We start from the raw sequence: 26,645 nt of genomic DNA, 5'->3' as shown, positions 1-26,645 counted from the left end.
AATATTTTTAGTTCCTGGTTCCCAAAATTACCAGGATTACAAGCCATAGTAGCTCTCATAGGTATGATTGCTGCAGGATACGTTATTCTTCCATGTGTGTTACCAATTTTTATTCGCACTATCTCCAATAGTCTGTCCTTATTAGCTGAAAAGCGTGCCATTGCACAGGTTAATGCCCTCTGGGAAAAGGAATCAGATGTGTCCACTAATATTTCTACTCATGTAACATAATGATTGGATAGAGTTCACCGCTTGTGACGTATCACTATGTGTTTTTAATAAAAGAGCTTCCCGAGCTCGTGATCGGGGCAGCTCACCTGAGATAGAACCAGCCTGGTGTCTTTCTTGATGCATTCGACCACCCAGTGAGAAGCCTTCCTAATGCGGAGCAAAGCCGCAGTGTGGGACACAGGAAGTCTCTCAAGTATTGTATATTCATTGGCAAAGATACGCAAGCATTCAAAAAATCTGAAAGGGAGTGAATAATTTTTCACAGAAATATATACTGTGGTTTCAAAAAAATTATAGCTTGAGGATATACAGTAATGCAGGTGTATATCCTAAAGCAGATGTATATAGCCCACGATGTGGTTAGATCAGGTGCGCAGAGCCGCCCTGGAAACAGCAAACAGCAGTGCCTCAGCCCAGCCCAGCCCAACTGGGCACTGATTTACAACCTGGCAGTGGCCATCTAGGCCAAAACACAGTCAGGCTTAGATCCATAGGGATGCTCTGGAGCCGGGGGAGACGCCCCCGTCCCGCAAGCATGTGCACAGTAGGCAGCGAGCACGCAGAGCATAGCATCCCTGGGGACTGTCTTGCCCCACAGGCTGACTTTGTTCTGAACACTTCCCTTTTACCCAGGACACCAGTGCTAGCCGCCTCCTGTGCACACATCCAGGGTGTAGGACCGAGGCAGGGTATGGGGCAGGCAGGTCTCTCGCTGGCTCTAGGGCAGCTGTGCGGGTCAGATCTAAGGCTAATGCATTCAGGCCTGGATGGCTGCCACAAGTTATACAGCAGTGTCTGGTCAGCCTGGGCTGGGCTGAGGTGATGCAGGCCAGTCCATTGCTGTTTCCAGGGCAACCCCACAGAGCAGGGGGAGAGTTTGGCAGTGATGCTGGTTGCCGTGCCACTGGTGGACATGGCTTCCCATGTGAGGGCTCAGGAGGTCCCAATGAAAGGGAAGCCTCGTGGGTAGAGGGGTAGAGACTGGCAGCGTTTCCCTTTTGCTGGGACAGCTCCCACCCCCCATTAGAAAGGTCGTCACCAGTGCCTGCTCCTGGTACCCGTGGGATCCTACATCCTTTGAACCTGCCAGGCAAGAATTCCACCAGCAAAACTGGCCCGGGTTTTCCAATCTGTGGGCAGAGAAAAGGCTGCCAGAGCCTCACCCCATGCCCTGGATTCCAAGGTGATGCCCAAGGATGGGGCATGGCTAGGGGCATCCATGGGTGAGGCTGCAGGCCATCATATCTGGAGGGCGCCATGGGGCAGAGGTGAGTATGAGACGAACTGGAGGGGCTACGCCCCAGCCCGGCTCTTGGGTGCGTAAATTGGAGCAAGACTGCAGCCTGGGCATCTGGTGAGGGAGCCTCTGGGCATGTGCAGAGCACCCCTCACCCCTCACTTCTCCTGGGTCGGTGTCTGCAGCCAAGAAGCCCGACTGTGGCTTTCCAATGGAGGGGTGGTCCTAGTGAAAGGGAAGCCTCGCAAACTGTGAGGCCAGGCCAACAAATGGGGCATGGAGGCTCTGATTCTACAGCTTGATGGTGGCCAACTGAGCCTGAACGCAGTCAGCCTTACATCTGACCTGAGAGGCCGGTCTGCCCCCCCCACCACAGGAGGTGGTGAACGTGTGTGGGGGCTGGCATCCCTGGGACTGCATTGCCCCACAGGCTGACTACATTCTGAGTACTCCCCTTTCATCCAGGACATGCACGCTCACTCTCTCCTGTGTGCATGGCCACAGGATGGGGCCAAGGCAACGGGATGGTTTCTTGGTGGCCACGCTGTTGAATCAAAAGCTGACCATATTCCAGCCCAAATGGCAGCACCAAGTTGTACATCAGCACTGCGCCTCCATTCCCCGCTCGCTGGCCTGGCCTTGTAGCCCCCTTTCGCTGGGATCACCCCCGCCCCTGCATGGGAAAGCCATAGCGCGGGGCAGCACTACCAATCTCTCCCCCTGCCCTTGTCCCTTCCTGAGCACAGAGGAAGTTTGGAACGGCATGAAAAGCGTTTGCAAACCAACAAGACTTTGGGGCAGTGAAATTGCCTTGCTTGAAACCTCCCATTGACTTGTAAACACTCTTCGTGCCAAGACTGGAACGGCGTGGAAGTGTTTTCAAGCACATGGGAGGCTTCAATCAAGGTGATTTCACTGCCCCAAAAGCTCATCTGCTTGCAATTGCTCTTCGGCCGGATCTGGTACAAGCCTCAGTTCATAGAGAACAGAGACCTAAATTACTGTAGTGTGAGATCAGTAATGCAAGATCTTGCGCTACTGATCTCGTGATCTTGCACTACAATAATGCATGAACTACAGGGCATTGGTGCGTGTGCGTGGCTGAGGTGAATTCCAGGAGGATTGAACAGTACTGCACGGACTGCAACAGGCAGGGGGAGTGAAGATGGGAAGCCACCGCAGGCAATGGGCAGGAAACAGTGGGCAGGGGCTTCCCACTTTGACCTCTCCCCACTGCTGTTGCCTCTATGTCTGTATTCTAGCCTAAAACTGAAAGGGCAGTTTGTCTGCCCTGCCACCGCACCCCAGCACCATTCAACTGCCTCCAGGCACCCTCCCCAGCTGCGCGCAAGCGCCGATGCTCACCTGCCCCCCTCCGACTTTGGTGCTCATGCTGGATCACTGCTCCCAGCTTTGTGTGGCCCATCACAGCTTCCATTCGATGCGAGTGGGCCAGGTGAAGTCCGCCATGCCCACCAAGTCACATGACCCCCAAGCCATGCCCACCCGGCCCTTTTGAGGGCGGCCATAATGCTGATCCGGCTCTCACTGAAATTGAGTTTGACACCCCTGCACTAGTGTAATAACTTCTCAGTATTACCTTAATGCCAGCATTCCATAATTCAGATATTAACTTCATTTTGAATGCAAGGAAATTTTTCTGGGGAGTTGCCACCAACACTTGTGTTTCTGTTGTGCGGATCTTCTGCTTGGACATCTCAGAGGAAAGAGGGGGAAAAAAAATCAACATTATAACCAGAATTAACTAAAATTTGCAAACAAGCTCTACTTGAATTGGACTTAATTATTGTTGGAAATATTCTAATTTTCAGACATTTCCAAAATATGGATATGGTTAGCTATATGTACTGCAGCTTGCACTATAAACCTACTGAGTAAATAGGCATTATTTTCATCCAATCATTTCTCCTACTGTTTCTAAACCAGTTTTGTCTTGGTTTCTATTATTCTCCTTGTTAATGATTATAAACAGCTTGTTTATAGAGACAGTGCCTTATTTCTCTTATATAAAGCAGTTAATTCTTTTACTGATGGATGGAGAATTTAAAGCTTATCTTTCCTATGTGGAACACTGGAAAATTAAAGCTGTGAGAATAAGGAAGATGACCTTGACAGAAATATGAAACAACCAATATCCAGGCAAGAAAAGCTGAAATGTCCTAAATCCTGGGAAGCAAGGTAATTTTTGCAGGTGATTCAAGCAAACATTTCCCTTTATACTCAATCGAGTATAAGAAAGAAGGAAAGGAAAGCACAATCAGACTCACAAGAATCTGTTATTACAGCCTACCTTAATAAAGTATAATTAGATCTAGATAATAAAGTATAATTAGATTCAAGGTTCTTCAAACATTTCAGTCTGAAGGCCACATTGGATATTTTGCAAACATTTGAGGGGCCAAAGAAAAAAACAGATTTTATTGATTTGATACAACCTCGCTTTCTCTCCCTGAGCTGTTTGGAAAGGAACAGAGCACAGCATGTGGGAGAAGCAGGTAAGCCAGAAGGAACTTTCCAGAGAGCTAGATGTAGCCCACAGGCCATAGTTTGGAGACCTAGCGGAGTTGACATCAATTCATTTACTCTGAATTATTTAGAGGGGCAGGTGAGCTGCATCCTAGATAATAAAGGACAATGCTTTTAAGAATATTTACCAGAATAATGCTTTTTAAACTTTTTTAAAATTAAAATTGTTCTTTAAATGATCCATCTCATCCTATTTTTTAGTATCATTTCCCCCTTTCTTGCTTTGTTCTCATTTACTTTGTCTAGTGCCCATTTGCCTAGCCAGTCTCTATACCACCTACTGCTTCTCTGTCCGTTACTATGGTCTGGGAATCCTGCTTGCCTAATGGATCTTTTATATTAAGGAGTTTTTTAATTGCAAAATTTAAACCCAACAGCTTGTAAATTAATCTGGATGCAATGTAAATATCTATAATGTTAGAATAAGAAATAAGACCTTTTTTTAAAGTTAACATTGGAATAGATTAGAAAAATGGGAATAACATACTCTAAGACAGTGATCACCAACACTGGTGGTCTGCGAGAAAATTTTGGTGGTCTGCAGAGAAATGTCACCCCCAAAGCATCTCCCAAAATAATCCAGGCTGAGCGGGAACACAAGGTTGCGCCGCCCACATGGCCCACGGGAACACAAGGCTTGCATCACTTGCACTGGGAACAACACGAGGTAGTGAGGGGAAGGGGGAAAGGGCAGAGGAGGGGGGAACTTGCCCCACTTGCCCCACGCGCTTGGCCTGGCCACCGGGTTGCTTCTTTCCGCTTCTTTCTTCTGCTTTTGGCTGCACACACAAGGAAAGCAACAAAAGTCTTTCTTTCTCTCCCCCAAGTTCCACCAGAAATATCCTGCTCCAAGAGGCTGCACCGGTGCAACAAGACTCATAAAGACTCACTTCTGGCAGAGTTTGGGGGAGAGAAAGAAAGACTTCTGCTGCTTCTGCTACTTTCCTTGCATGAAGCCAAAAGTCTCTTTCTCTCTCTCCCCCTGAGAACGGAGCTGGAGATGGTATCCTGCGATCCCAAATAAAGAATGATCGATCGGTAGGAAAATGGGGTGGGGAATTTTCCTGCAGACTTTTTCGGGGATTTTCCCAGGGTCTCTGGTCCACGGGATTTAAAATTATGAGTTTGGTGGTTTCTGAGGTCCAAAAGGTTGGCGACACCTGCTCTAAGCCATCTTATTTTGTTGTTATTTTAACAAGTGATTCAGTAATTGAATTTCTGAGCTATGACTGCTTACAAATATCTACCGTATATACTCGAGTATAAGCCGAGTTTTTCAGCCCATTTTTTGTGCTGAAAAAATCCCCCTTGGCTTATACTCGAGTCAGATTCCCCTCTGAAAAAAAAATGGTGTGGAGCTCCGGAGCTGGGCAGCTGCTTTCCTGCTTCCGTGTTTCCTTTGCAACTTTTAAGCATGGGGGTAATCGGAAGCAGAAAAGTTCTTGCATGAGGATATATTTTTTCTTTTTTAACTGTTTTTAGGGGGGGGAAAGACCCACCGTCATGTGAGAATGCTCAGACACGAAATCTATCCGCCCGAAAATAAGTGTGTGTGTGTGTGGGGGGAATTTTAACAGAGGGAAGATGTAGGGAGAAGGCAAAAGCGACGGAAGATCCTTCAGGGGAAACTGAGGGGAGACTCACCCTTGGTCCAGATGAGCCCCCTTCCCCGCCCCTAAGGAAGCAGAGGCAGCCAGCAAGGGCAGACAAGCCCCACTTCACAGACTCTGTCCGTCCTCGCTCCCACCCAAAGCCACGAAGTCCCCCAATCGCACAGCCCAGAATCGCCCTCCCCTCAGGGGGCAGCAACAACGGCCGGTTTTTCCCGAGACAAGAAGCTCCACCGTGCAATGAAAGCGCCCTGGCTCTAGGCTCGCGGGCTCAGAAAACAACGTGAGCCGAGGTCGCTTCGGCTCCGCTCGGCTTCTCCAACATCCGGCACCGCCCTGTTCTATGTGCCGGGCCCGGCAAGTCCGAGCAGCCAGTGCGTGGAGCAGGACGGCGCCGTACATCATTGGCTGCCTCTTTCGCAGCACGGGAGGCCTCCCCCGGCTGGCCAGCTGCTCTCCTCCTTCTCTGCCTGTTTGTTCTGTGTGACCGAGGAGGAGGAGACCGGCTGGCTGGTTGGGGGAGGCTTTCTGCGCCGAGGGAGGCGGCTGCTGGTGTCCGGCTTTGCTTCGCTTCTCCGATGGTCCGACGCGGCCCTGTTCTTTACTTGGGCAGCCGGGCGCCCGCAACGGCGCCCACGGCGGCAACAGGCAGTTCCGCCTGGGCTCCGCTCAGGTGTCCGGCTGGGGCTGTTGGGAGTTGCTGCCTCCAGTGTGGCCCCAGTCCCGCGTCGCCTCGGGAAGGGAAAGGCAAAGCGCTTTTTGCCTTTCCCTTCCCGGCTGGGGCTGCTGGGAGTTGCTGCCGCCGGTGCGGCCCCAGTCCCGCGTCGCCTCGGGAAGGGAAAGGCAAACGCTTTTGCCTTTCCCTTCCGGCTGGGGCTGTTGGGAGTTGCTGCCGCCGGTGCGGCCCCAGTCCGCGTCGCCTCGGGAAGGGAAAGGCAAAGCGCTTTTTGCCTTTCCCTTCCCGGCTGGGGCTGTAGGGAGTTGTTGCCGCCGGTGCGGCCCCAGTCCCGCGTCGCCTCGGGAAGGGAAAGGCAAAGCGAGAAACGGAGCAAAGCCGGACACCAGCAGCCACCTCCCTCGGCGCAGAAAGCCTCCCCCAACCAGCCGGCCGGTCTCCTCCTCCTTGGTCACACAGAACAAACAGGCAGAGAAGGAGGAGAGCAGCTGGCCAGCCGGGGGAGGCCTCCCGTGCTGCGAAAGAGGCAGCCAATGATGTCCGGTGCCGTCCTGCTCCACGCGCTGGCTGCTCGGACTTGCCGGGCCCGGCACATAGAACAGGGCGGTGCCAGATGTTGGAGAAGCCGAGCGGAGCTGAAGCGACCTCGGCTCGCGTTGTTTTCTGAGCCCGCGAGCCTAGAGCCAGGGCGCTTTCATTGCACGGCGGAGCTTCTTGTCTTGGGAAAAACCGGCCGTCGTTGCTGCCCCCTGAGGGGAGGGCGATTCTGGGCTGCGCGATTGGGGGACTTCGTGGCTTTGGGTCGTTGGGAGTGAGGGCGGACAGAGTCTGTGAAGCGGGGTTTGCCTGCCCTTGCTGGCTGCCTCTGCTTCCTTAGGGGCGGGGAAGGGGGCTCATCTGGACCAAGGGTGAGTCTCCCCCTCAGTTTCCCTGAAGGATCTTCCATCGCTTTTGCCTTCTCCCTACATCTCCGCTCAGGTGTCCGGCTGGGGCTGTCGGGAGTTGCTGCCGCCAGTGCGGCTCTGGTCCCGCGTTGCCTTGGGAAGGGTGGGGCAAAACCAGGAGCCGCTCTGCCTGAGCCTCCGGTGCCGCTGCTGCTGTTGCAAAGCGCTGCCGCGGCTCTTCCTTTTTGCCTTTCCCTTCCCGAGGCGACGCGGGACTGGGGCCGCGCCGGCGGTAGCAACTCCTGACTCAGGGGGCCTCCGAGGGAGGGGAAGAGAGTGACTCCTGCCTCCCGCTGTCATCATCATCTTCTTCTTTTGGGTTAGTGAATCAATTAAACCTTTCATGATAGTGAGATCGTTTCCCAAATTAATTATTTTTATTTTTGAAATTTACCAGTAGCTGCTGCATTTCCCACACTCGGCTTATACTCGAGTCAATAAGTTTTCCCAGTTTTTTTGTGTAAAATTAGGTGCCTCGGCTTATATTCAGGTCAACTTATACTCGAGTATATACGGTAATTTCTTTCAAAGAATTCCATAACTGTGCAAGTTTTATTAAAATACTTAAGGAATCAAGGCCTCTAAAGAACGATCAAGAAAATGAAATTACATGAACCTCTTTAATATGGCAGCTGAGTTGGAGCAGCACAGTCTCATGGATGATCAGTCTTAATTTCTTTGTTTTCATTCCATTATTATTTTTCTAGGGCTTCTCTTAGCACTCAACTATCAATTGGCTATGGGTAATACTTGTTCAAATGAATACTTGTTTTCATTTAGTGACCATTCAAAGTTACAATAGTGCTAAACAAGGGGTACTTAGAACGTGAACTCATAGTTATGGCTGTTGCATTGTCCCTGCTGACACATGCTCTCAATTAGGGCCTACATTACATTACAGCTTTCTGAAATTGTGTGTTCACTACTTGTGACCTTCATTGCTGCCTTCTGACAAGAAAATAGGCAAGCCAGCAGAGATCACAAATTGTGACCACATGACTGGAAGGCTGCAGTTGCTCAGGATTCACCTAACAATAGCAACTGGGACAGAGGTGATATTCAGCAGGTTCTGACCAGTTCTGGAGAACTGGTAGCGGAAATTTTGAGTAGTTCAGAGAACCAGTAGTGGAAATTTTGAATAGTTCGGAATACTACCTCTGACTGGCCCCGCCCTCATCTATTCTCTGCCTCCCAAGTCCCAGCTGACCAGCTGGGTCTTCTTTTGTTGCCCTGCACAGGAGAACGAAGCTGGAAAGCAGGTTAATGGGGTGAGGAGAGAATGGAGATTTTACAGTATCCTTCCCCCAGGAGGGGGGAGGGAATGGAGATTTTGCAGTATCCTTCCCCTGCCACACCCACCAAGCCACGTGACGCCCACCAAGCCACACCCACAGAACTGATAGTAAAAAAAATTGAATCCCACCACTGAACTGGGACCGCCAGAACTGCTATTGTAAGTCAGCATGCCTGTGTAATGTCACACCATAGGATTGCTTAGGAGCAGAGTTCCCACTTTCAGTTACAGATTTTCTGTAATACAGGGGATTGATCACGGAGATTGAGAACAAGCAAGAGAGGGCAGTTCTGATTCAAATTGCACTGATAAAGATCTCTTATTGAACAGGTGGTCTGAGCTAGTAGTGGCTAAGAAAAAATGTGTGAAATTAACCTTTGGGATTTAACCCTTTAGGTGTGAATGTACCAGGAGACTGAACAATAATAAAAAGCTTTATTGAGTTTTTGCAAAAGGGACCTCCATTCTCATATGACAGAGCCAAGGAGGACATCTTTACATAGGAACACATGATTGTTAAATGTTGTTTCAAAGCCTCAGCCCTGGTTATTTCCCCTTTAACTTAATTGGTTATTTTATGAGTGGACCCCGGCCTCTTCCCAGAAACTCCATCCCATCTGTTTATCCATTCCCCGTAATCTCCATCCTTTTGGCAAACCCAGTTTATTGTCAACTTTATTAATTTTAGTATAACTGGACAGCTCGACCTGCCAACTATCTTTCCATGACTTGCAAGCTATCTAGGGCTTGCCAGCTATCTATCTTGACCAGAATGTGCAAAACGTTTATAGTCTTGTTATTGTAATACAGAGCACTTCTTACACAATGTCTTACTTAATATCTCATTAGAGCTTCTTAGGTTAAATGAGGACTAAATATGGCGTTAACATTGCTGTCTTTTACAGGAATAATTCTTTCTTCTCACAAAATGAAATAATGCAATTCAAGATGCAATGATGGGCGATATTGGACTAAACATATTATGATCCAGACAAAAATCTATGATTAAACTGGAAAAGCCTGGCTCATTGTCTCCTAAAGAGGCAGCTGGGAGCCTGTTCAAATTGCCTTTAGGAAAAGAGTGCCATCACTCCCTTTTTCTTCTATAAGACCACTAGACTCTTCTATCACTCCTAGAGAAGTTTTTCTCAACCTGAGCAACTTTAAGAAATGTGAATTTCAATTCCCAGAATTCCCAGCCACAATGAAATGAGACTTGGACTATTTCAGATTGACTGTAGTCTTGCGATATCGATAGGATGTAATCTTTCCAACTGAGTCTTTTTGCGCAGGTTTTTTCCAAAGAAATTCTACAGAGTTGGTTTGCTGCCAGGAAGAGTGGAAAAGGCCTAATTACACATGGCGGGTCCCTGACCAGAGGCTTTGTTATATGCCATAGCCAGGTCTCAAAGCACAGAACAGAAAAGCAGGCAGAGAGGCCAAACTCTGAGGAATATTTTAAAATACTAATGGGGAAGCTTCAATGCTTGAAGAGTTGGGGCTGTGCTATCCCTCATTCCACCCCCAACAACCAACTAGAGTCCTTGCATCTCTTTTATTTCCTATCCTATAAATGCATTTCACATCTACACTTCTGCATTTGTATTCTGATCCCTATGCACAACCCTGAACTCTTACTTACCGTATTTGCCGGCGTATAAGACGACTTTTTTGCCCTGAAAAACATGCCTCCAATTGGGGGGGGTCGTCTTATATGCCGGGTCGTCTTATACGCCGGCAAATAGTAATTGGGAAGCACTGCGGCTGCCCGCGGCTGAGGCACTTTTGCGCACCGTGGAAACGAATCCCGTGAAGCCGAAAGGAGCAGCCAGCCTTCTCCCAGCTCCCAAGGAAACGAGGCTCGGACCGCCCGAGCTCCGCTGAGGTATCCGGCTGGGGCTGTCAGGAGTTGTTACCGCTGGCGCGGCTCTGCGCGGCTCCAGTCCCGCATTGCCTCGGGAAGGGGAAGGCAAAACCAGGAGCCGCTGCTGCCATTAAGCGCCGCCGCGGCTCTTCCTTTTTGCCTTTCCTTCCCGAGGCAACGCGGACTGGAGACGCGTGGAGACGCGCCAGCGGTAACAACTCCTGACAGCCCCAGCCGGATACCTCAGCGGAGCTCGGGCGGTGCGAGCCTCGCTTCCTTGGGAGCTGGGAGAAGGCTGGCTGCTCCTTTCGGCTTCACGGGATTCGCTTTCCACGGTGCACAAAAGTGCCTCAAAAAAAAAAAAAAGTGCAAAAGTGGAAGGCGTGCGGAAGAGGGGCGAGTATATAACAAACTATATTTTGAGTGGAAATGTTGGGGGGTCGTCTTATACGCCGGGTCGTCTTATACGCCGGCATATACGGTATTTAAATCTTCTGATTAAAAGACCTTACCTCATTATTCTGCTCTATGATAGAGAAGAGCCTTTCAACACCAATACTGAGTCCAACGCAAGGTACTTTATGTCCTTTTGAATCAAACTTTGCTACAAGCTCATCATAGCGTCCACCTCCAGCCACACTTGTTAAGCTAAGAGACTCATTTAGGCGGCTATGCTTTTGGCCCAATAAAACAGCCTCATAAATGACTCCAGTGTAATAAGCCAGACCACGAGCCAGACTCAGATGTAAGGAGACCTGTGAAACAGGAAGAGAGGGCTTTTAATAGGAAAGTATTAGACTGCCACAGATCACTTATATTTACTTAATATCACATTCCAATTCACCTGATCTATGATGCCAAACAGAGTAAGGTATTCAAATAGCAATTTCATGTCCTCCAGTCCTTCCATAGCCAATCTGTTCTGTGCCAGTTTTGGATCCTTGAGAAGCTTCTCAATGAGACCTGGTCCCCCTGCAGAAAAAGATGCATATAAAAATGGAAGATATACTTACACTGTTTTCTATCACCTTCAGTAAAGCTTGCAATTACAATACTAACTCAACATTATTTCAACTTAAATTGAATCTAAAGTTTGGAACACAAAATATAAAGAATACTTCCCACAAAATATCCATAGGATCATAGTCAATCTTACTCCAACTAGAGATTAATTATTAACACATTATAGAATGCCTATACTGATACTCACCATGAAGTTGAACATATTCACTAATACAATTGACACACTCAGGAGAAATACCATCCTCTAGGATCATTTCATTTTTCACTTCCTCCCATGAGATCTGTGGAAGAAGTGGGGGAGGAATGCATTATCTTTAATAATTAAAGATAATTTAAATAAGGTTAAATAATTCATCTTTTGGCTAATGCATTTCTTTGCTCAAAAAGCAAATAATTTAAACTGACAATTTTTTTCAACATGGATGACGTACAGACATAGGGAATGCAATTTAACAGGATCCAAGTAAAATAATTACCTATTTTTATTTAATGCATACCCCATGAATGGGTAACATTTTCAGAGCCAAGGGCCATACTAAGGCTTGTATGTTCATATGTGCCTGAATCCAAACAAATCCTATTGATTGAGGCATACACCTGCTGAGTCTAGTAGTGCTAATTCACAAAACCGCACTTCAAGTAAGTACTTCAATGGCTGCATTCCTTACCCCCCCTTCCATATGCACAACCACAAATTCTCTCACGCACAAACATGCTACATACATACTTTCATCACATATTCAGTTATCATTCGATCCCTCATGTGCCCTCACATTTCCATATACATATCCTATCTATTCCATGTTCCCTTATGCATGCATTTCCTGCTACCTTTCGAATATATGATCAAATACACAAATTATTATACTCTTCCCCTCCTGTACTTAACCAATTCACTTTATTGCCTCTCCTACAAACCCACCAAGATCAAACTGAAGATACTTAACCTTATCCAATTTGTCAAGAGTTGAACAAATCCTTTCAAATTTGATTTCTGGAATACCACATATTGTAAAGATCCCTTGCAAAATGCGCCTGTCATTGATCTGGGGGAAACAGCAGAAATAAAAAAAAGATTAAAAAATAAATGCATCCTGCAGATTTTTTAATAGGTAAGAGTTCATAACAGAAGTCCATTTAGATTAAGAAACAGCCAGCTTTTCTTACTTTGATAAGGAAATCTCCAACTTGCAGGGCAGTTAAGATCTCATACATGACTTTCAAACACTCTGCATCAGGAATCATAGGATCGTATTGGCCAGCAATGTCAAAATCCTGGAATACAGAAAGTAGCTTTTAAAAATCTCCAAATAAACTAGGTAAATTGAATAACTGAAGTACTTAGTGATTAAATCCTATTTTCCTGAAGTGTGAAGTAACATATGTACCCCATCTCACAAAGCATTCACTCATTTCCATATTTCAGACATGGAATTCTCTGCTTCTTTGACAAGTTCAATTTAAAGGTCAAAGAAAGAAGATAGCTAAGCCTTTTTGTTTTGACTCTCCAAAGTGGAAAAACCTGCAGATACTCACACACTGGATAAACTCCCTGAAGCGTCCTCTCTTTATGGACGGACTATCACGCCTATAGACTTTTGCAATGTGGTAACGTTTACATCGTTTAATTTTGTTCATAGCTAAGAAACGAGCAAATGGCACCTAGAAACATAGTTAAGAAAACTTGCCTATAGCACAGAAAGTAAGCAAACAATGGGCAATTTTTTTCTACCTGCAAAATATTTTACTTTTTCACAAAAAACAAACTAACAAACAAAAAAACAAACCCACACCTAGTTTTCAAGTGCTAGTAATCCATCCAGTGACATCAGTATGGCTACATTTCCAGACTTTTTGAGTGACAAATTTAAGATGTAAAATTGGTGTATAAAATCTCACATAGGGTCAGATCATGTTTTAATGACCACAACATTCATTTAATGATTGCAGTGTTAATTTAACAACCACTGCAAAAAATGTCCCAAAAATCATGCGTCGACTTATGACCTTAATTCTTGGCTCAACTGAGGACTAACCATATGTAGAAAGAATTCTCTATATCTTCTCAATGGTTTCAAAGACTTTTACATAAGATGACATACTGCACTGGTTCATGATGTTTATATTACAGAGTTTCACCACTAAATTGTGAATGAGAACATCCTGGCTAACAATGTAAATAAGAGTTCTGATCTGATATGCTCACAAATCAACTAGAAAGAGGAAGCTTCTTCTGAATCCCTTGCAATTTGTGGCCAGTCTTCAATTACTGTTATGAGTCATGCAGAGACAATCTTTAAAAAAATGGTTCTTGCAAGTTAGAATTTTTGTTAGGATACAGTTAAGTCATATCGAAGAGACAGCATCTCTCCTCCTTGATCTTCCAGATCATAAATCAACTTTGCCTCTTCACCATAGTTCTCTTGCAAGAGTTCCTTAAATGAAGGAAAAGAAAAGAAGGAAAAACATATTTTGCCTTTTGTAACTCTATATTTCAATCTCACTTATAATTTCAGTAAAAGTTTTAAGCAAGAAGATGAAAACTAACGCAAACTAATTGAAAATAAGAAAAAAGAAATATCATAGAAAAAAAGATGCAGGTAAAGGAAAAAAAGGAGAAATAGAAAAGAAAGGAAAAAGTATAAAGTAGCTTCCAGTATTCTTCACAGCAGTTATAAGTACAAATATATATTTAACCTCTCTCCAAAGTAATATTATATTACTCTTCTTTCTATAATCTATCCTATCTAATCATCAAAACTGTAAGTCACAAGTTCATTTTTTTCAGAAATGTCCATTAGAGACTTCCAGTTGGCAATAAATGTAATCTAATCAAATAAATTAATTTATCCATTTCAGGAAAATGTTAACTTTACTAGCCATTGAATCTTCCTACCTTTGTGTTTACAGTAAACTCACTGTGCTGGTTGCACATTTAAATAACCTTCCTTGTTTTTCTTTTCTAATTGTTTATCCATTAATCTTAAAGGAAAAGTTCTGGCTTCAAATAAATATTCACCTTTAAGATTCTCTTTATCAGAGTATGCATTTGGATCCCGAATTTTCAGCTGGCCCACACTCATGTGTAGCTGAAGAATATTACTTATATTATAGCTATATAATAAATATAAATAGCTGTATTATTATTTTTAATAATAATTTCATTTATGTCATCATTCTGAGTAATGAACTCAGGGAGTCAGGACTGTTTGCAGGCTCAAGAGATCTTTTATTGGCACTTAGAAAGGTGAAGCTAGCTCTAAATTATTCCCGTGCTCAGGGATAGTTAAAAGAATAAGATTTCCCTACCGCACTTTATCCCTCAGGTCACATGGGCCAATCAGTCCAGGTGTAGGTTCCCGCTCAACTTTGACAAATGTCTGTTGGAATGACCTTGGTTCACATGCCACTGGGAGATGTTGTGACTAGCTGGCTGAGGCACCACATTCCTGAGTCGTCCCCCCCCCCCCATGCTTTCTTCCCTCCCCCTTGAATGGCAACCAAGAACCGAAGCAGAAACATGGCTTCAGTTGAAGTTGTTTTGCCATGAGTAAGATTAAAAGCATTTTCCTCAAACAAAGCAAAGTACCAAAGACCAGCAAGAAGAATACACATTTTGGGAAGTATCAAATACATCAAATTTAAACAGTCTTCAGGTAGTCCTCAACTTATGACCCCAACTGAGTCCAAATTTTATGTTGCTGAGAAATGTGTGAGCTTTGCCCCATTTAACAACTTTTCATGCCACATTTGTAGGTGAATCACTGTAGTTTTTTAATTAGCAACATGGTTACGTGAATCTGGCTTTGCTTGTCAGATAGTCATATGACCCCAGGATACTGCAACCGTCATAAATACGAACCAGTTGTCAAGCATCCGAATGTAAATCATGTGACCATGAAGATGCTGCAATGGTCATAAATGTGAAAAATAGTCATAAGTAACTTTTTTCGATGCCATTGTAACTTTGAAAGGTCACTAAATGAATTGTTGCAAGTTGAGGCTACCTGTGTAACATAGGAAAAAAATGATTTATAAAAATAATCCAGCTATGAAAAAGGACAGAATAAGCTTGCAACAATTATTTTATAATTGTAATAATTGTATGAAACAATTTTTACTTGGATAATTTATAATTCATGATTTAAGCACTAAGTTACCACAGTCAGGATATAGTACTATAATGTATCGTATTACAATATATTTTCATATATGACAATTTCCATTGTAGAAGAGATGCTATTGCACAGTGATCTGTTTGAAATACATGGCTATATTTACTATTTTTATTGCAAAACACACAGCATTACTGTACCCTCATTGTAAGAATGTTTTATAAAATCATAAATTGATATTAAACATTTTATTATGACTTTATCCTCAGGAATAAAATTTATTCGGCTTACATTCATCTTTTTAGTTCTTTAACATCATTTGTTGTAAACTTGGAAATGATAAATCTGTCTTAGGGTATGCTAGAAATATCTCCTACCTAGTATTATCCTAATCAACCTGATGATTTTCATGTACTCCCAACATTATGATTCTGCTTGTAAAAGACATAGGTTAAAAAAAACATTTTGGTGAAAATGAAGGACACTGTAGAATTTCACATTATAGGTCAGTGGTGGCTAACCTTTCCAGTACCAAGTGCTGAAATGGGAGTGTGCACACCCTGAAAACTGGAAGAGCAGCTCCTTCACGTACGTGTGCAAGAAACTGGAAGCTTAGCTTCCTGGTGCGCGCATGCGCACCAGCTCTTTTGATTTTTAATGCGCATGCACACGTGAAACTCAGCTTGCCAGCACACGCATTCATGCTGGGGAGCTGGTCTTCTGGTTTCCGGCACTCCCATGCACAAAGACCAGCTGGCCGCTGTGCTCTTCCAATTTCCGGCGCTCCCATGCGCACGAAGACCAGCTGGCCAGGGTATGCATGTGCACTGGGGGGGAGCTGGTCTTCCGGTTTCTGGTGCACCTGTGCGCGTGAAGATCAGCTGGCCGGCACACGCATGGAACCTGGAAGAGCAACGGACAATGGCTCTGTGTGCCACTTCCGGCACATGTGGTATAGGTTCATCATCACGGTTATAGGTGGTTGACCTATGATTGGTTGTTTAGCCAACCATTTGAAATTCAGATGAGCTTACCTGGGGGGGGGTACTTATGACCACATTCAAAGTTCAAATGATTCCCCCCCAAGTGACTGCAATCAGGTGCTTTTCGTTGGGTCACATTTATGGCCATTCTGTGTTCGGTATTTGGCAAAACTGGCTTCATATCAAATCATTGGTTTGCAAATTAACTGATGTGTTCGGTTAAGGACCACAGCAAAAAAGAATCATAAAATTGGGTGGGTTATATGATTGGCCCGCTTCACAACTGTCACAACTTATGACCATAATGGGCAGGCTCCATTACAGTCATAACTCAAGGTCTACCTGTATAAGGACACTACAGAACAAATACACTTCCATTTAAGAAACTATCCTAATCTCTAGTTCTAAACTTCATTATTTGAAACAAAGTAGCAGCATAATAAGTTCAACAATAAAAATGAAACACAACCGTCCTTCCTTTCTCCTCACCCATCACCATGTTTAACCATGCGTATAGTTTAATTAATTAAAATTAAGAAAGTTTGTTTATTCCAAAGAAATAGGCTACAAAAACCTTATCAGCAACAGCAAAATTATTACTGACTTACTCTCACCTTTAGCTCAAATACAGGAGTATCTATTGTCACTGCTCCATGACGTTTGAAACAACTAATTATGATGCTGAAGATTTTTTCCCGGATAGCCATTTGCTTTGGGCTAAAATCCCTGGTACCCTACGAGTTCAAGGCAAAACAAAGAGGTTAGAACAGAGGTGTCAAACTTAATTTCATTAATGGCTGCTTCAGGACTGTGGTTGCCCTCAGGGTCTGGGGAGAATGTGGCCAGGTAGTCATGGTTGACTGGGTAGGAGTGGGCAGCTAAACATTGCTTCCATCCGGGGCCACCTGTTGGGGATCAGGCAGGCCTGGGGGGGGGATCCAGGTGTCTCCAGCGGAGGACAGAACCAGGGCTGGTGCCGGGGCCTGATCAGAGGAGACAAGACAGATGGTGGGGTCACAGAAAGGCAGCCCAGCCAGTCACTGTCACTGCCACACTGCAGTCCCTGCATGCTTAATTCCCGCTGTCCAACCTTATCCTCCAGTGAGCCTGCTCTCCACCCTTCCCGTTCACCGGGGCCATCATGGGTGGGGCAGCGAATGGAAGGCTTGTTCCATGTGTGTGGCAGAGCTGGAAGACTAGGTTGGCAGGTGACTGTGCAATTGCACCCCATCCCAGCGGCACAGACAACAGGTGGAGATAGAGGTGCTCAAGCAAAGACAGATGGTGGGATGGGGCAGGTGGGTAGGTGGGTGACCGCCCAGTGGGCAGCCCAGTGTGCCTCCCCCGAGCCTCTGCCTGCTGCTTGGAGGGCCAGCCCAACTGTCATAGCCCACCACCCCTGCACTGGCTGAGGAACCCCCGAATGCGCCAGCTGAGGGGCTGATGGGCTGCTGCGGCTGGACACTATCAGCCCCTGTGAGCTAGTTGCCTCCTATGCATGTGCCGGGGGAGTGTTTGGCTGGGATCAGCTGTAGATCAGGGTAGCTCTCCAGGCTGGCACTGTGGGCCAAATCTGGGTCCACTGCGAGTCGTATTTGGCCCCTAGGCCTTGTGTTTGATATGTCTGGATTAGAAAATGTTTGGAAGAGAGGATAAAACTGAAAAAGCAGAATGTGTGTGGGCATATATTTCTATGTATATATATATATATATATATGTGTATGTGTATCTATATACAGTATGTATATACACACAAACACACACCTTATTTGGAAAGGTGCAAGTTCACTTAAAAGTGCATTTTTCCCCTTAACAGAGTATCACTGCTAACTCCAAGAAATTCTTTAGAGGAAAATAATACAGTAGATCCAGAAATGTCACCATCCTGGGGCATTACCTTGGGAACTTTGAGAATCGGTTTCCTTTTGAGGCAGCAAAAGGAATCTGCATTCTGCTGATGTGACAGTTGTTTTTCTGCATCTTCAGTAACCTGGGAAAGAGCAGAGTAATACAAATATGATATAGAAAAGAAATAGCATTGATTTTCTACTCCTTGTTATTGTCACAAAATTCAACTTGTAAAACACAGAACAAAAGAACTTCTGTACTTTCAATGATTATTCTGATTCTGTGTGGTATATTGGTTAAGTTTAGGATTGGCATGGGGATGGGGTACAGGTTCTTGTTGCCCATAAGCCAGGCAAACTCAGTGCATGAATTTCTCTCAGCCATTATCTCAGAGCCTACTCAGGAGAATATCTCTTCCATTTAAAAAGAAATACTTTACTGTTCTAAAATATGTATTAATAAAGTTGGCATATGGTATTACACTTAACTTAAATATTGTTAACAAGACCTCCCAAACACGTTGAAGTAACTTTGTAATACTAATTCAGATGCTTGCCCACCTAGCCCAGGCTTATGTGATTAAAGAACTCCACGTGTAATCTAGCAAAGTGATTTTTCCCAGTCTAGCTATCTGGCATCTTTTAACTTGAAAGCAATAAATAAAATATTGTTCATAAATCAGTATCTACAGATTAAGTTGCATGTAATAATGGATGATGGATAAAAAAGTATTATATAAATATTTATCAATTCCAATATTTCCAATTGATTTAGTTCCCAGTCAATAAACAGAGCCATAAATCAAAATAATTCTAGAATTCTAACTACATAAACAAACTATACTAAGGAGAATTAAGTACTGCTAAATGAGACACACCTGATTTGGAAGATGACTGGAAAACAAACGTAAGATGCGAAACTGTACAGGCAAGTGCTGAGTCCGAGAGGAAGCAGTTCTTAAAACAGTGATACATTGCATGTTGGAAAGTTTAGATAATTACATCAGCTGCTGTAGTGTAATACAGATACATGAAAAATTCCCTTCATTTTAGCCAAAGGTGAGCAGAATTATTATCTGTAAAGAATAAGACATGCAAAGAAAATGAAGAAAAGGACGAAACAAATAATCATATTGGCTTAACGCTTAGTACTACAGCAAAGACATAGCATCATTACAGAGTAAAATAAAGCCTGGGAGACAACATTTGCATTCATTGATCACATGCATAACGACTATAGAGCTTAAGAGGTATACCGAATATGGATTCACTGCATTTGGACCTCCCAAATCTATTAGAAAGATTAGGTCAAGATATGATTAGCATAAGGATCACAAAATAAACTTTATGGCACAGTACAGGTCGGGACTCCTACTGCCAATACTAAGGGGATGAGTAACTTAAAGACCCTAACTTCTTTCTTGCAGCCCATTGGTAAAAATGAAGGTCGGGATTTTCCGCCATTTTAAAGGAGGAAACACACTTTAGACACAGGAAGAAAAAAGATCCATTGAAACTACCTCTCCAAAGAAAAATCCTGCCCAGGAGCGTGCTAAATCCCACGAATTTTGCATCACTTCCTTGTTGCAAGCCAAGCCGATACAAAAGGATTGCTCAATTCTGCACCAGCCAACTCTCACAAACACTGTATGTTAATCAGATTAAGGAATCGATTAAGAATGGCAACGAACGCACAAATGCAATTTTTGAAAAGTTAAACCGCCGTTTCACAAAATGACAAAAGGTTGTGCAGATAATCTTACCATATCACCATTCTCTAAAGTTCCCATAAAGTGCACGAATTGTTCAAAGGAAATTTTCTAAACCATTGAGAAAGTCCCTCTCGAAGAAAAAAGCTTAGGTCAACTTCATAAGACGACAGTATATTCCTCACCGGAAGTAAATCGTTTTCACTTTCTCGGACACAGATTTAAAATGATAAACCAGTTTTGCTCAACCTTGGAAAAGTTTAAGATAGGTAGATTTCAAAGCCCAGAATTTCCAGGCAGTAGACTGGCTGGGGAATTCTGGGAATTGAAGCCCCCCTATCTTTAAGTCACCAAAGTTGAGAAATACTGCAGTAAATTAACCATTTCACCCACCCTGCTCCAGTCTTCTGACACACTGTCCTGTTTATTTTAACTCCTCGGTTTCTTTTAAGGCTACAGAAATGACACGTGACACGAACACGTGGACAAGCACAATCGTTTAAAGGTTTGCAACTACTGGAGTCTCTGCTCAAAGCATAAAGTTAAAGCAAAGCGCGTGTTCATTCAGCCTCCAGGTTTATACTTTGGAGCATCCGACTAGCAGAAAGGCCCTACCGCGGTCTGTGGGGCGGGAGGGAAGTTCCTGATCGGATAACCTTCCTCCCCACTTCCCGGGGGCATCTGCAACCAGGAAGCCCTTCCCGAGCGTTGGGAGGGCGCGCGTCGTTTTCCGGCTTTCCGGACTCTTCGGAGGCAAGATGGCGTCGAGTAGCGGGGTAGGTGGTGGGTTTGTGTTTATTCCGCCAAAGAAGGGAACATACGGTTTCTGTTCTAGCTCATTTGCTCAGAATCGTAACGCAGAGTTGGTAAAGACCTCCGCATAATTTCATCGGCGGAGATCTGGAGCGCCTCCTCTTTTTACGGGCCGTAAGAGACTCCAACTCTTTGATAGGTTTGGCTGTGTTCTCTATGCATGTGTGTGTAGCTGGGACCCCGAGGAGCCTCTGTGGGCTTGGCCATAGTCATACCAGCGTTTTGGGTGATACAGTGGCCTCACGGACAGAAATCGGGAAGCTCCCAGGATAAGACGATAAGGTGATAGGTTTCTTCGTTAAAGGAGGAGATTAAAAGGTTTGCTTCTGTGGTATGCAGACTTCAAGGTTGCATACTAACTTTTGGATATTAACTCCATCTTCCACAGCATCTAAAGGTGGCAAAGTCTTTAATTTTAAATGATTTTTGTGCAAACAACTTTACTGCTTATGAATCTCCTTTTATTGGCTATCACTTTAGCTCAGGGGTCCCCAAACTTGCAACTTTAAGACTTGTGGACTTCAACTCCCAGAATTCCTCAGCCAGCTTTGTCCACAGTTTTAAGTTAGATCATTGGCAATTTTATTTTCAGCTACTTTCCTGTTGATTTCACGTATGACATTAGCCACATAGTGGGTTCACTTTTTATGATAGACGCCTGAAGCTACATTTTTAAACCATTTTATAGAATAAACTACAGCTTACAACAGTTCATTTAGTGACTGTTCAAAGTCACAACAGCACTGAAAAAGTGACTTATCACCATTTTTCACACTTAAGACCATTGCAGCGTTTCCTCAGGGTCACATCAAAATTTGGATGCTTGGCAACTAACTGTTATTTATGACAGTTGCGGTGTCCTGGAGTTGCGTGATTGATCAGCTTTTGTGACTTCCTTACAAGTAAAGTCAACAGGGAAGCCACATTCACTTAACAAACATGTTACTAACTTAACAACTACACTGATTCACTTAGCAACTGTGGCAAGAAAAATGTAAAATGAGGCACTTAACGAATGTTTAACTTAGCAACAAAAAATTTGGGGTCAACTGGTCATAAGTCGAGGACTACCTGTGAAGTTATATAAAGTTGGCACATTGGATTAGCTAAGAAACGATGGTTTACAGGTAACAGGAACTGGGTTCATACATTATGAAGCTCACAGAAATACAAATGACATTATCATCAGTCTATATGCAGTGCCAAAAAGGTTGGAAAATAATATGAATAGGATCGTTGTGTGCTGCTCTGCTCATTTTACCTTAAAAAGGATACTGTAAAATGAAAAGACAAGAAAATATTAAGAAATTTGGAAACCTGTTTTTAGTTGAACAAAACCATAATTTACGCATATTATTCAGTAAGCAGTCTATTTCTATAGGGACATATATCTTTCTTAGGCTTACCAATGCATAATGGACATTTGCAGATAGCCAAGAGCTATTTGTCAGCTGGAAAGCTGGCAGCCCGGATTTGAGAGCTAAGCGTCGCATGATAGGGTCTGCTCCTGTTCCTGCCCCAGCTTCTGCCCACCTAGCAACTCTAAAGCATTGAAATGTGAATATATTAATAGGTCCCATTGTTATCTTCAGTGGAAAGGTAACAGCATTCTGTTGCCTTTGGAGGCATGTAGCCATGCTGGCCACATGACCAAGGAAAATTTCTTCAAAAAATGCTGACTGAAATGGAGATGAGCACTGCACTGTAGAGTTGGATGCGACTGGACAGAAAAACCTTTACCTTTCAGTATGGTACCATATACATGCACACTTAAATCAGAACACGTTACACTATCCTCCACGAGCTGCATTGATTACTGGTTTCCTACTGGAGTCAATTCAAGATACTGATAATGTGACTGATAAGGTTTTACATAGCATGGGACTGGATTATTTGAGGGATTGTCTCTTCCAAAACAGATAACACCCATCCCATCAGATCCTGCAGGAAGGGCATGTTGCAGGTCCTATTCACAGAGGAATGTCATCTTTATATATATATATATAATTTTTATTGGTTTTTAAAAACAAACATAGACAAACAAAACATAAAAACATCAAGCCATCTTCCATATGTATACATACAGTGTGCCGGTTGGTTTACAAATTGTTTTGTGCTTCCATTTCGTAGTCTTCAATTACAATTACATTGCATATAATCTCGTATTTTCAATCAAAAATTAAATACCTTAGCATCATTATTAATCATTTGACTATACTTTTATTCATTCAGGTTTTACAAGATAATCATAATTTACTTAGTTTATTTTATAACAGTTCATATTATCACCCCAAATCTATCCTAAAATCATTTTGTAGATATAATAAGAAAGAAGCACATCTTTATATATTTATTATTTTCTAAAAGTCTACATATTTCATTACAGTATTTTATTGTCTAACCATTGATAGAAAAGATCCCAAATTTTATAAAATTGTTTATCCTCTTGTTCTCTAATTTCAAATGTCAATCTACTCATTTCAGCACATTCCAATATTTTCTTAATAATTTCCTCCTGTGATGGTATTTTCTCATTTTTCCAGTTTTTAGCAAATACAATCCTAGCCGCTGTTAATACATTTACAATCAGGTATTTCAAGTCTTTACTATATATTTCAGGTAAAATTCCCAATAAAAATATATCTGGTTTCAAGTCTATATGTTTTTTTGTCATTTTTTCCAACCACATGTAGATTTTAGTCCAGTATGTTTTAGCATCCTCACAAGTCCACCACATATGGTAATATGAGCCAGGTGATGACATTTCCAACATTTTTCGGATTTATTCTTGAACATTCTTGCTATTCTTGTCGGGGGGAAATGCCACCTGTAAAACATCTTATACAAATTTTCTTTATATGCTTTTGACATTGTCATTTTATAATTTTGAGACCACAATTTTTGCCATTTCTCTAAATCGATACCATATCCAAAATTCTTCCCCCAAGCAATCATAGTTTCTTTAACTTGTTCTTCTTCTAATTTAATTTCTAATAAATATCCATACAGTTTTTTAATCACCTTTTCATCAGTACCTGTCAAAATCTTATCTAAATCAGTCGATTTATCATAGAAACCTTCCATTTTAGAATCTTTATCATACCATGAATGTATTTGCGCATATGAAAACCAATTCATCTTTATACCTTGTTCCTCTAGTTTTTGTATAGATTTGAGTTCACCCATTTCATTCAATATTTCACCATATCTAACTGTTTGTTCCTTTTTGTATATTATAGGATAAGAAAATGCTTCAATAGTCGATAGCCAGACTGGAATTTTCAAATAACATTGTCTTTTAATCTTCTCCCAGTTTAACCACAGAGACTCCCGTATATAATGTCTTCTAAAATACCCCTGTGTTTTAGTTCCTTTATACCATAAGAAAGCATGCCACCCCAACAACAAATCATGTCCTTCTAATATCAACAATCTAGTATTTCTTAGTGTTATCCATTCCTTAACCCACATCAGATTTGTAGCTTGATAGTACAACTCCCAATTAGGCAAACCAAATCCTCCTCTAATTCTAGCATCTTGCAAAAGTTTTAACTTTATTCTCGCTTTCTTACCTTGCCATATATATTTCAACACAATTTTATTTAAATCTTCAAAGTAATCTTTTCCCAGCCTAATTGGAACTGTTTGAAACAAATATAAAATTCTGGGTAATATATTCATCTTGATTGTTGAAATTCTCCCTATTAGTGACAATTGTAAATTTTCCCATTTCGCCAGATCTATCTGCTGTTTAAGTTTGATATAATTATTCTCTTTTAATGTACTACATCTTGCTGTCAAATATATCCCCAAATACTTGATCTTATTCGTGACCTGAATTTTCAATAGGTCTGCCAGTTCTTCCTTTTGCCTCAATAGCATATTCTTTGTCAAGATCTTTGTCTTATCTTTATTTATTTTCAAACCAGCCACCTTTCCATATGTCTCTATCTTTTCTATCAATTTTGATGCTGTTTCTAGAGGGTCTTCTAAGATGAAAACCAGATCATCTGCAAATGCTTGCAGCTTAAATTCTTCCTTTTTTATTTTTTATTCCTTTTATATTCTTTTCATCTCTAATATTTCTGTTTAGCACTTCCAAAGTTAACACAAACAACAAAGGTGATAGTGGGCACCCTTGTCTTGTTCCTTTTCTTATATTGATAGAGTCTGTCAGTTCTCCCTCTATCATTACCTTTGCCGTTTGCTTATATAGCTTCTATTGCTTGAATAAATTTTCTAGCAAAACCCATCTGTTCCAGCTGTAATAACATGAATTGCCAATTCACATTATCAAATGCCTTCTGTGCATCTAGAAATATCAGAGCCATTTGTTTTTCAGGATGTGCCTCGTAGTATTCCAAGGTGTCCAAGATTACTCTTATATTGTCTTTAATTTGTCTCTTTGGCAGAAATCCATTTTGATCAGGATGAATAAAATTATTTAAATATTTTTTAAGTCTTTCTGCCAATATTGAAGAAAAAAAATTTATAATCTGCATTTAGTAGAGAAATGGGTCTATAGTTCTTAATTTGTAATGGATCAGCCTCCTCTTTTGGAATAAGTGTAATATAGGCTTCTGACCATGATTTAGGTATCTTCTTCTTTAACATAACTTCATTCATAACTTCTAGCAATGGAAGATTCAACGATTCTTGTAATGTTTTGTAAAATTCTGCTGGAAGTCCATCTGGGCCTGGTGCCTTTCCATTATTTTGCTTCTTGGGTGCTTCAGTTAACTCCATCATCGTTATATTGCTTTCTAACATTATTTTAGTCTCTTTAGGTATCTGAGGTAAATTAGCATTCTGTAAGTACTGTTTAACTCTTTCCTCATCAGTATTCTCTTGCATATATAATTTCCCATAGAAGTCTCGAATGATTTCCTTCTTCTCTTTACTACCATAGCAAACTTGGCCTTGGTCATCTATTAATTGCAGTATTTTTCTTGATTCTTTCTCCTTTCTCAATTTGTATGCTAACCATCTACCTGGTTTGTTTGCGTCTTCAAAGTAGTTCTGTTTAGCACCTCTAATTTTCTGTGCTAATTCTTCTTTTTCTATTTGACCCATTTTATGTTTAACTATATCCATTTTTAGCTTGATGTCCTTTTTCTGTGGCATTTTCTGTAGCTCTTTGTCAAGTCTTTTATACTCATCCTCTAAGGCCTTAGAGGCTAGTCTTTTCATAGTATTCCTTTTCCTTGTATAGTCTATTATCAAGCTTCTAACATATGCCTTCATTGTATCCCATACATTCTGAATTGATGTATCTTCTTTTTTGTTTTCTCTAAATAAAAAAGCCAATTTTTTCTCCATCCACTGTGTGAAGTCTTTTTCCTTTAAAATAGTATTATTTAACGTCCATCTCGATCTTCTTTTTTGTCCTTTCCATTTAATTGTCATTGGATTGTGATCTGCCCAAGTACTTGTTTCAATATTTATTTCTTGAATATTAGTTATTAATTCTGTTGACATCCATATCATATCTATTCTGGACCATGATAAGTGTCTATTTGAATAGAAGATGTTTAGTTTTAGCATTTCTTTCTCTCCATGTATCTTTTAAGTTTATTTCATCTACCATTTTAAAAAAAGATTTAGGGAGAGTCTTTCTGTTTTGCTTTATTGTTTTCTGTGCTGTATAGTCCAATTTATTGTCTACAATTCCATTAAAATCTCCCATCATAACTATATTAGCATAGTCCAGTTCAATTATTTTCATATGTAATTTTTTGTAGAATTCTTCTTG

General features: G+C 42.4%; 2 protein-coding genes across 9 annotated transcripts in view; one reads left to right on the top strand and one right to left on the bottom strand.

The window, feature by feature from the left end:
- The window catches only part of LOC113415272 (histidine--tRNA ligase, cytoplasmic-like), a 33,531-nt gene extending 12,709 nt beyond the window's left edge, over positions 1-20,822 (bottom strand). For 2 of the 8 annotated variants that reach the window (XM_026672603.2, XM_087961019.1), the window contains exons 1-12: positions 20,135-20,685; positions 19,250-19,447; positions 18,422-18,514; positions 17,139-17,258; positions 13,766-13,861; positions 12,963-13,088; positions 12,594-12,701; positions 12,374-12,472; positions 11,614-11,707; positions 11,248-11,375; positions 10,916-11,158; positions 3,069-3,185 (exon numbers count right to left, since the gene is read on the bottom strand). In XM_026672603.2, the coding sequence (XP_026528388.1) occupies positions 3,069-3,185; positions 10,916-11,158; positions 11,248-11,375; positions 11,614-11,707; positions 12,374-12,472; positions 12,594-12,701; positions 12,963-13,088; positions 13,766-13,861; positions 17,139-17,258; positions 18,422-18,514; positions 19,250-19,351 (1,326 nt within the window). In that variant the 5' untranslated portion in view covers positions 19,352-19,447; positions 20,135-20,685. Of the gene's footprint in view, positions 1-3,068; positions 3,186-10,041; positions 10,177-10,883; positions 11,159-11,247; positions 11,376-11,613; positions 11,708-12,373; positions 12,473-12,593; positions 12,702-12,962; positions 13,089-13,765; positions 13,862-17,138; positions 17,259-18,421; positions 18,515-19,249; positions 19,464-20,134 lie in introns of those variants that run through there. The other 6 variants (XM_087961017.1, XM_087961018.1, XM_026672601.2 and 3 more) reach the window with 6 other exon arrangements.
- Positions 20,821-26,645, top strand: part of ZMAT2 (zinc finger matrin-type 2) — a 69,294-nt gene continuing 63,469 nt past the window's right edge. The window contains exon 1 of the mRNA XM_026672604.2: positions 20,821-20,856. Within this exon, the coding sequence (XP_026528389.1) occupies positions 20,839-20,856 (18 nt within the window). The 5' untranslated portion in view covers positions 20,821-20,838. The remainder of the gene's footprint in view (positions 20,857-26,645) is intronic.

This window comes from Notechis scutatus, chromosome 3 (assembly GCF_049901735.1).
Source record: "Notechis scutatus isolate UNSWTSFEM ecotype Mainland chromosome 3, rNotScu1.2, whole genome shotgun sequence".
In the NCBI taxonomy this organism is placed as follows: Eukaryota; Metazoa; Chordata; class Lepidosauria; order Squamata; family Elapidae; genus Notechis; species Notechis scutatus.
Note: the sequence above shows the minus strand (reverse complement) of the source record. Positions and strands in the feature narration are given on the sequence as shown.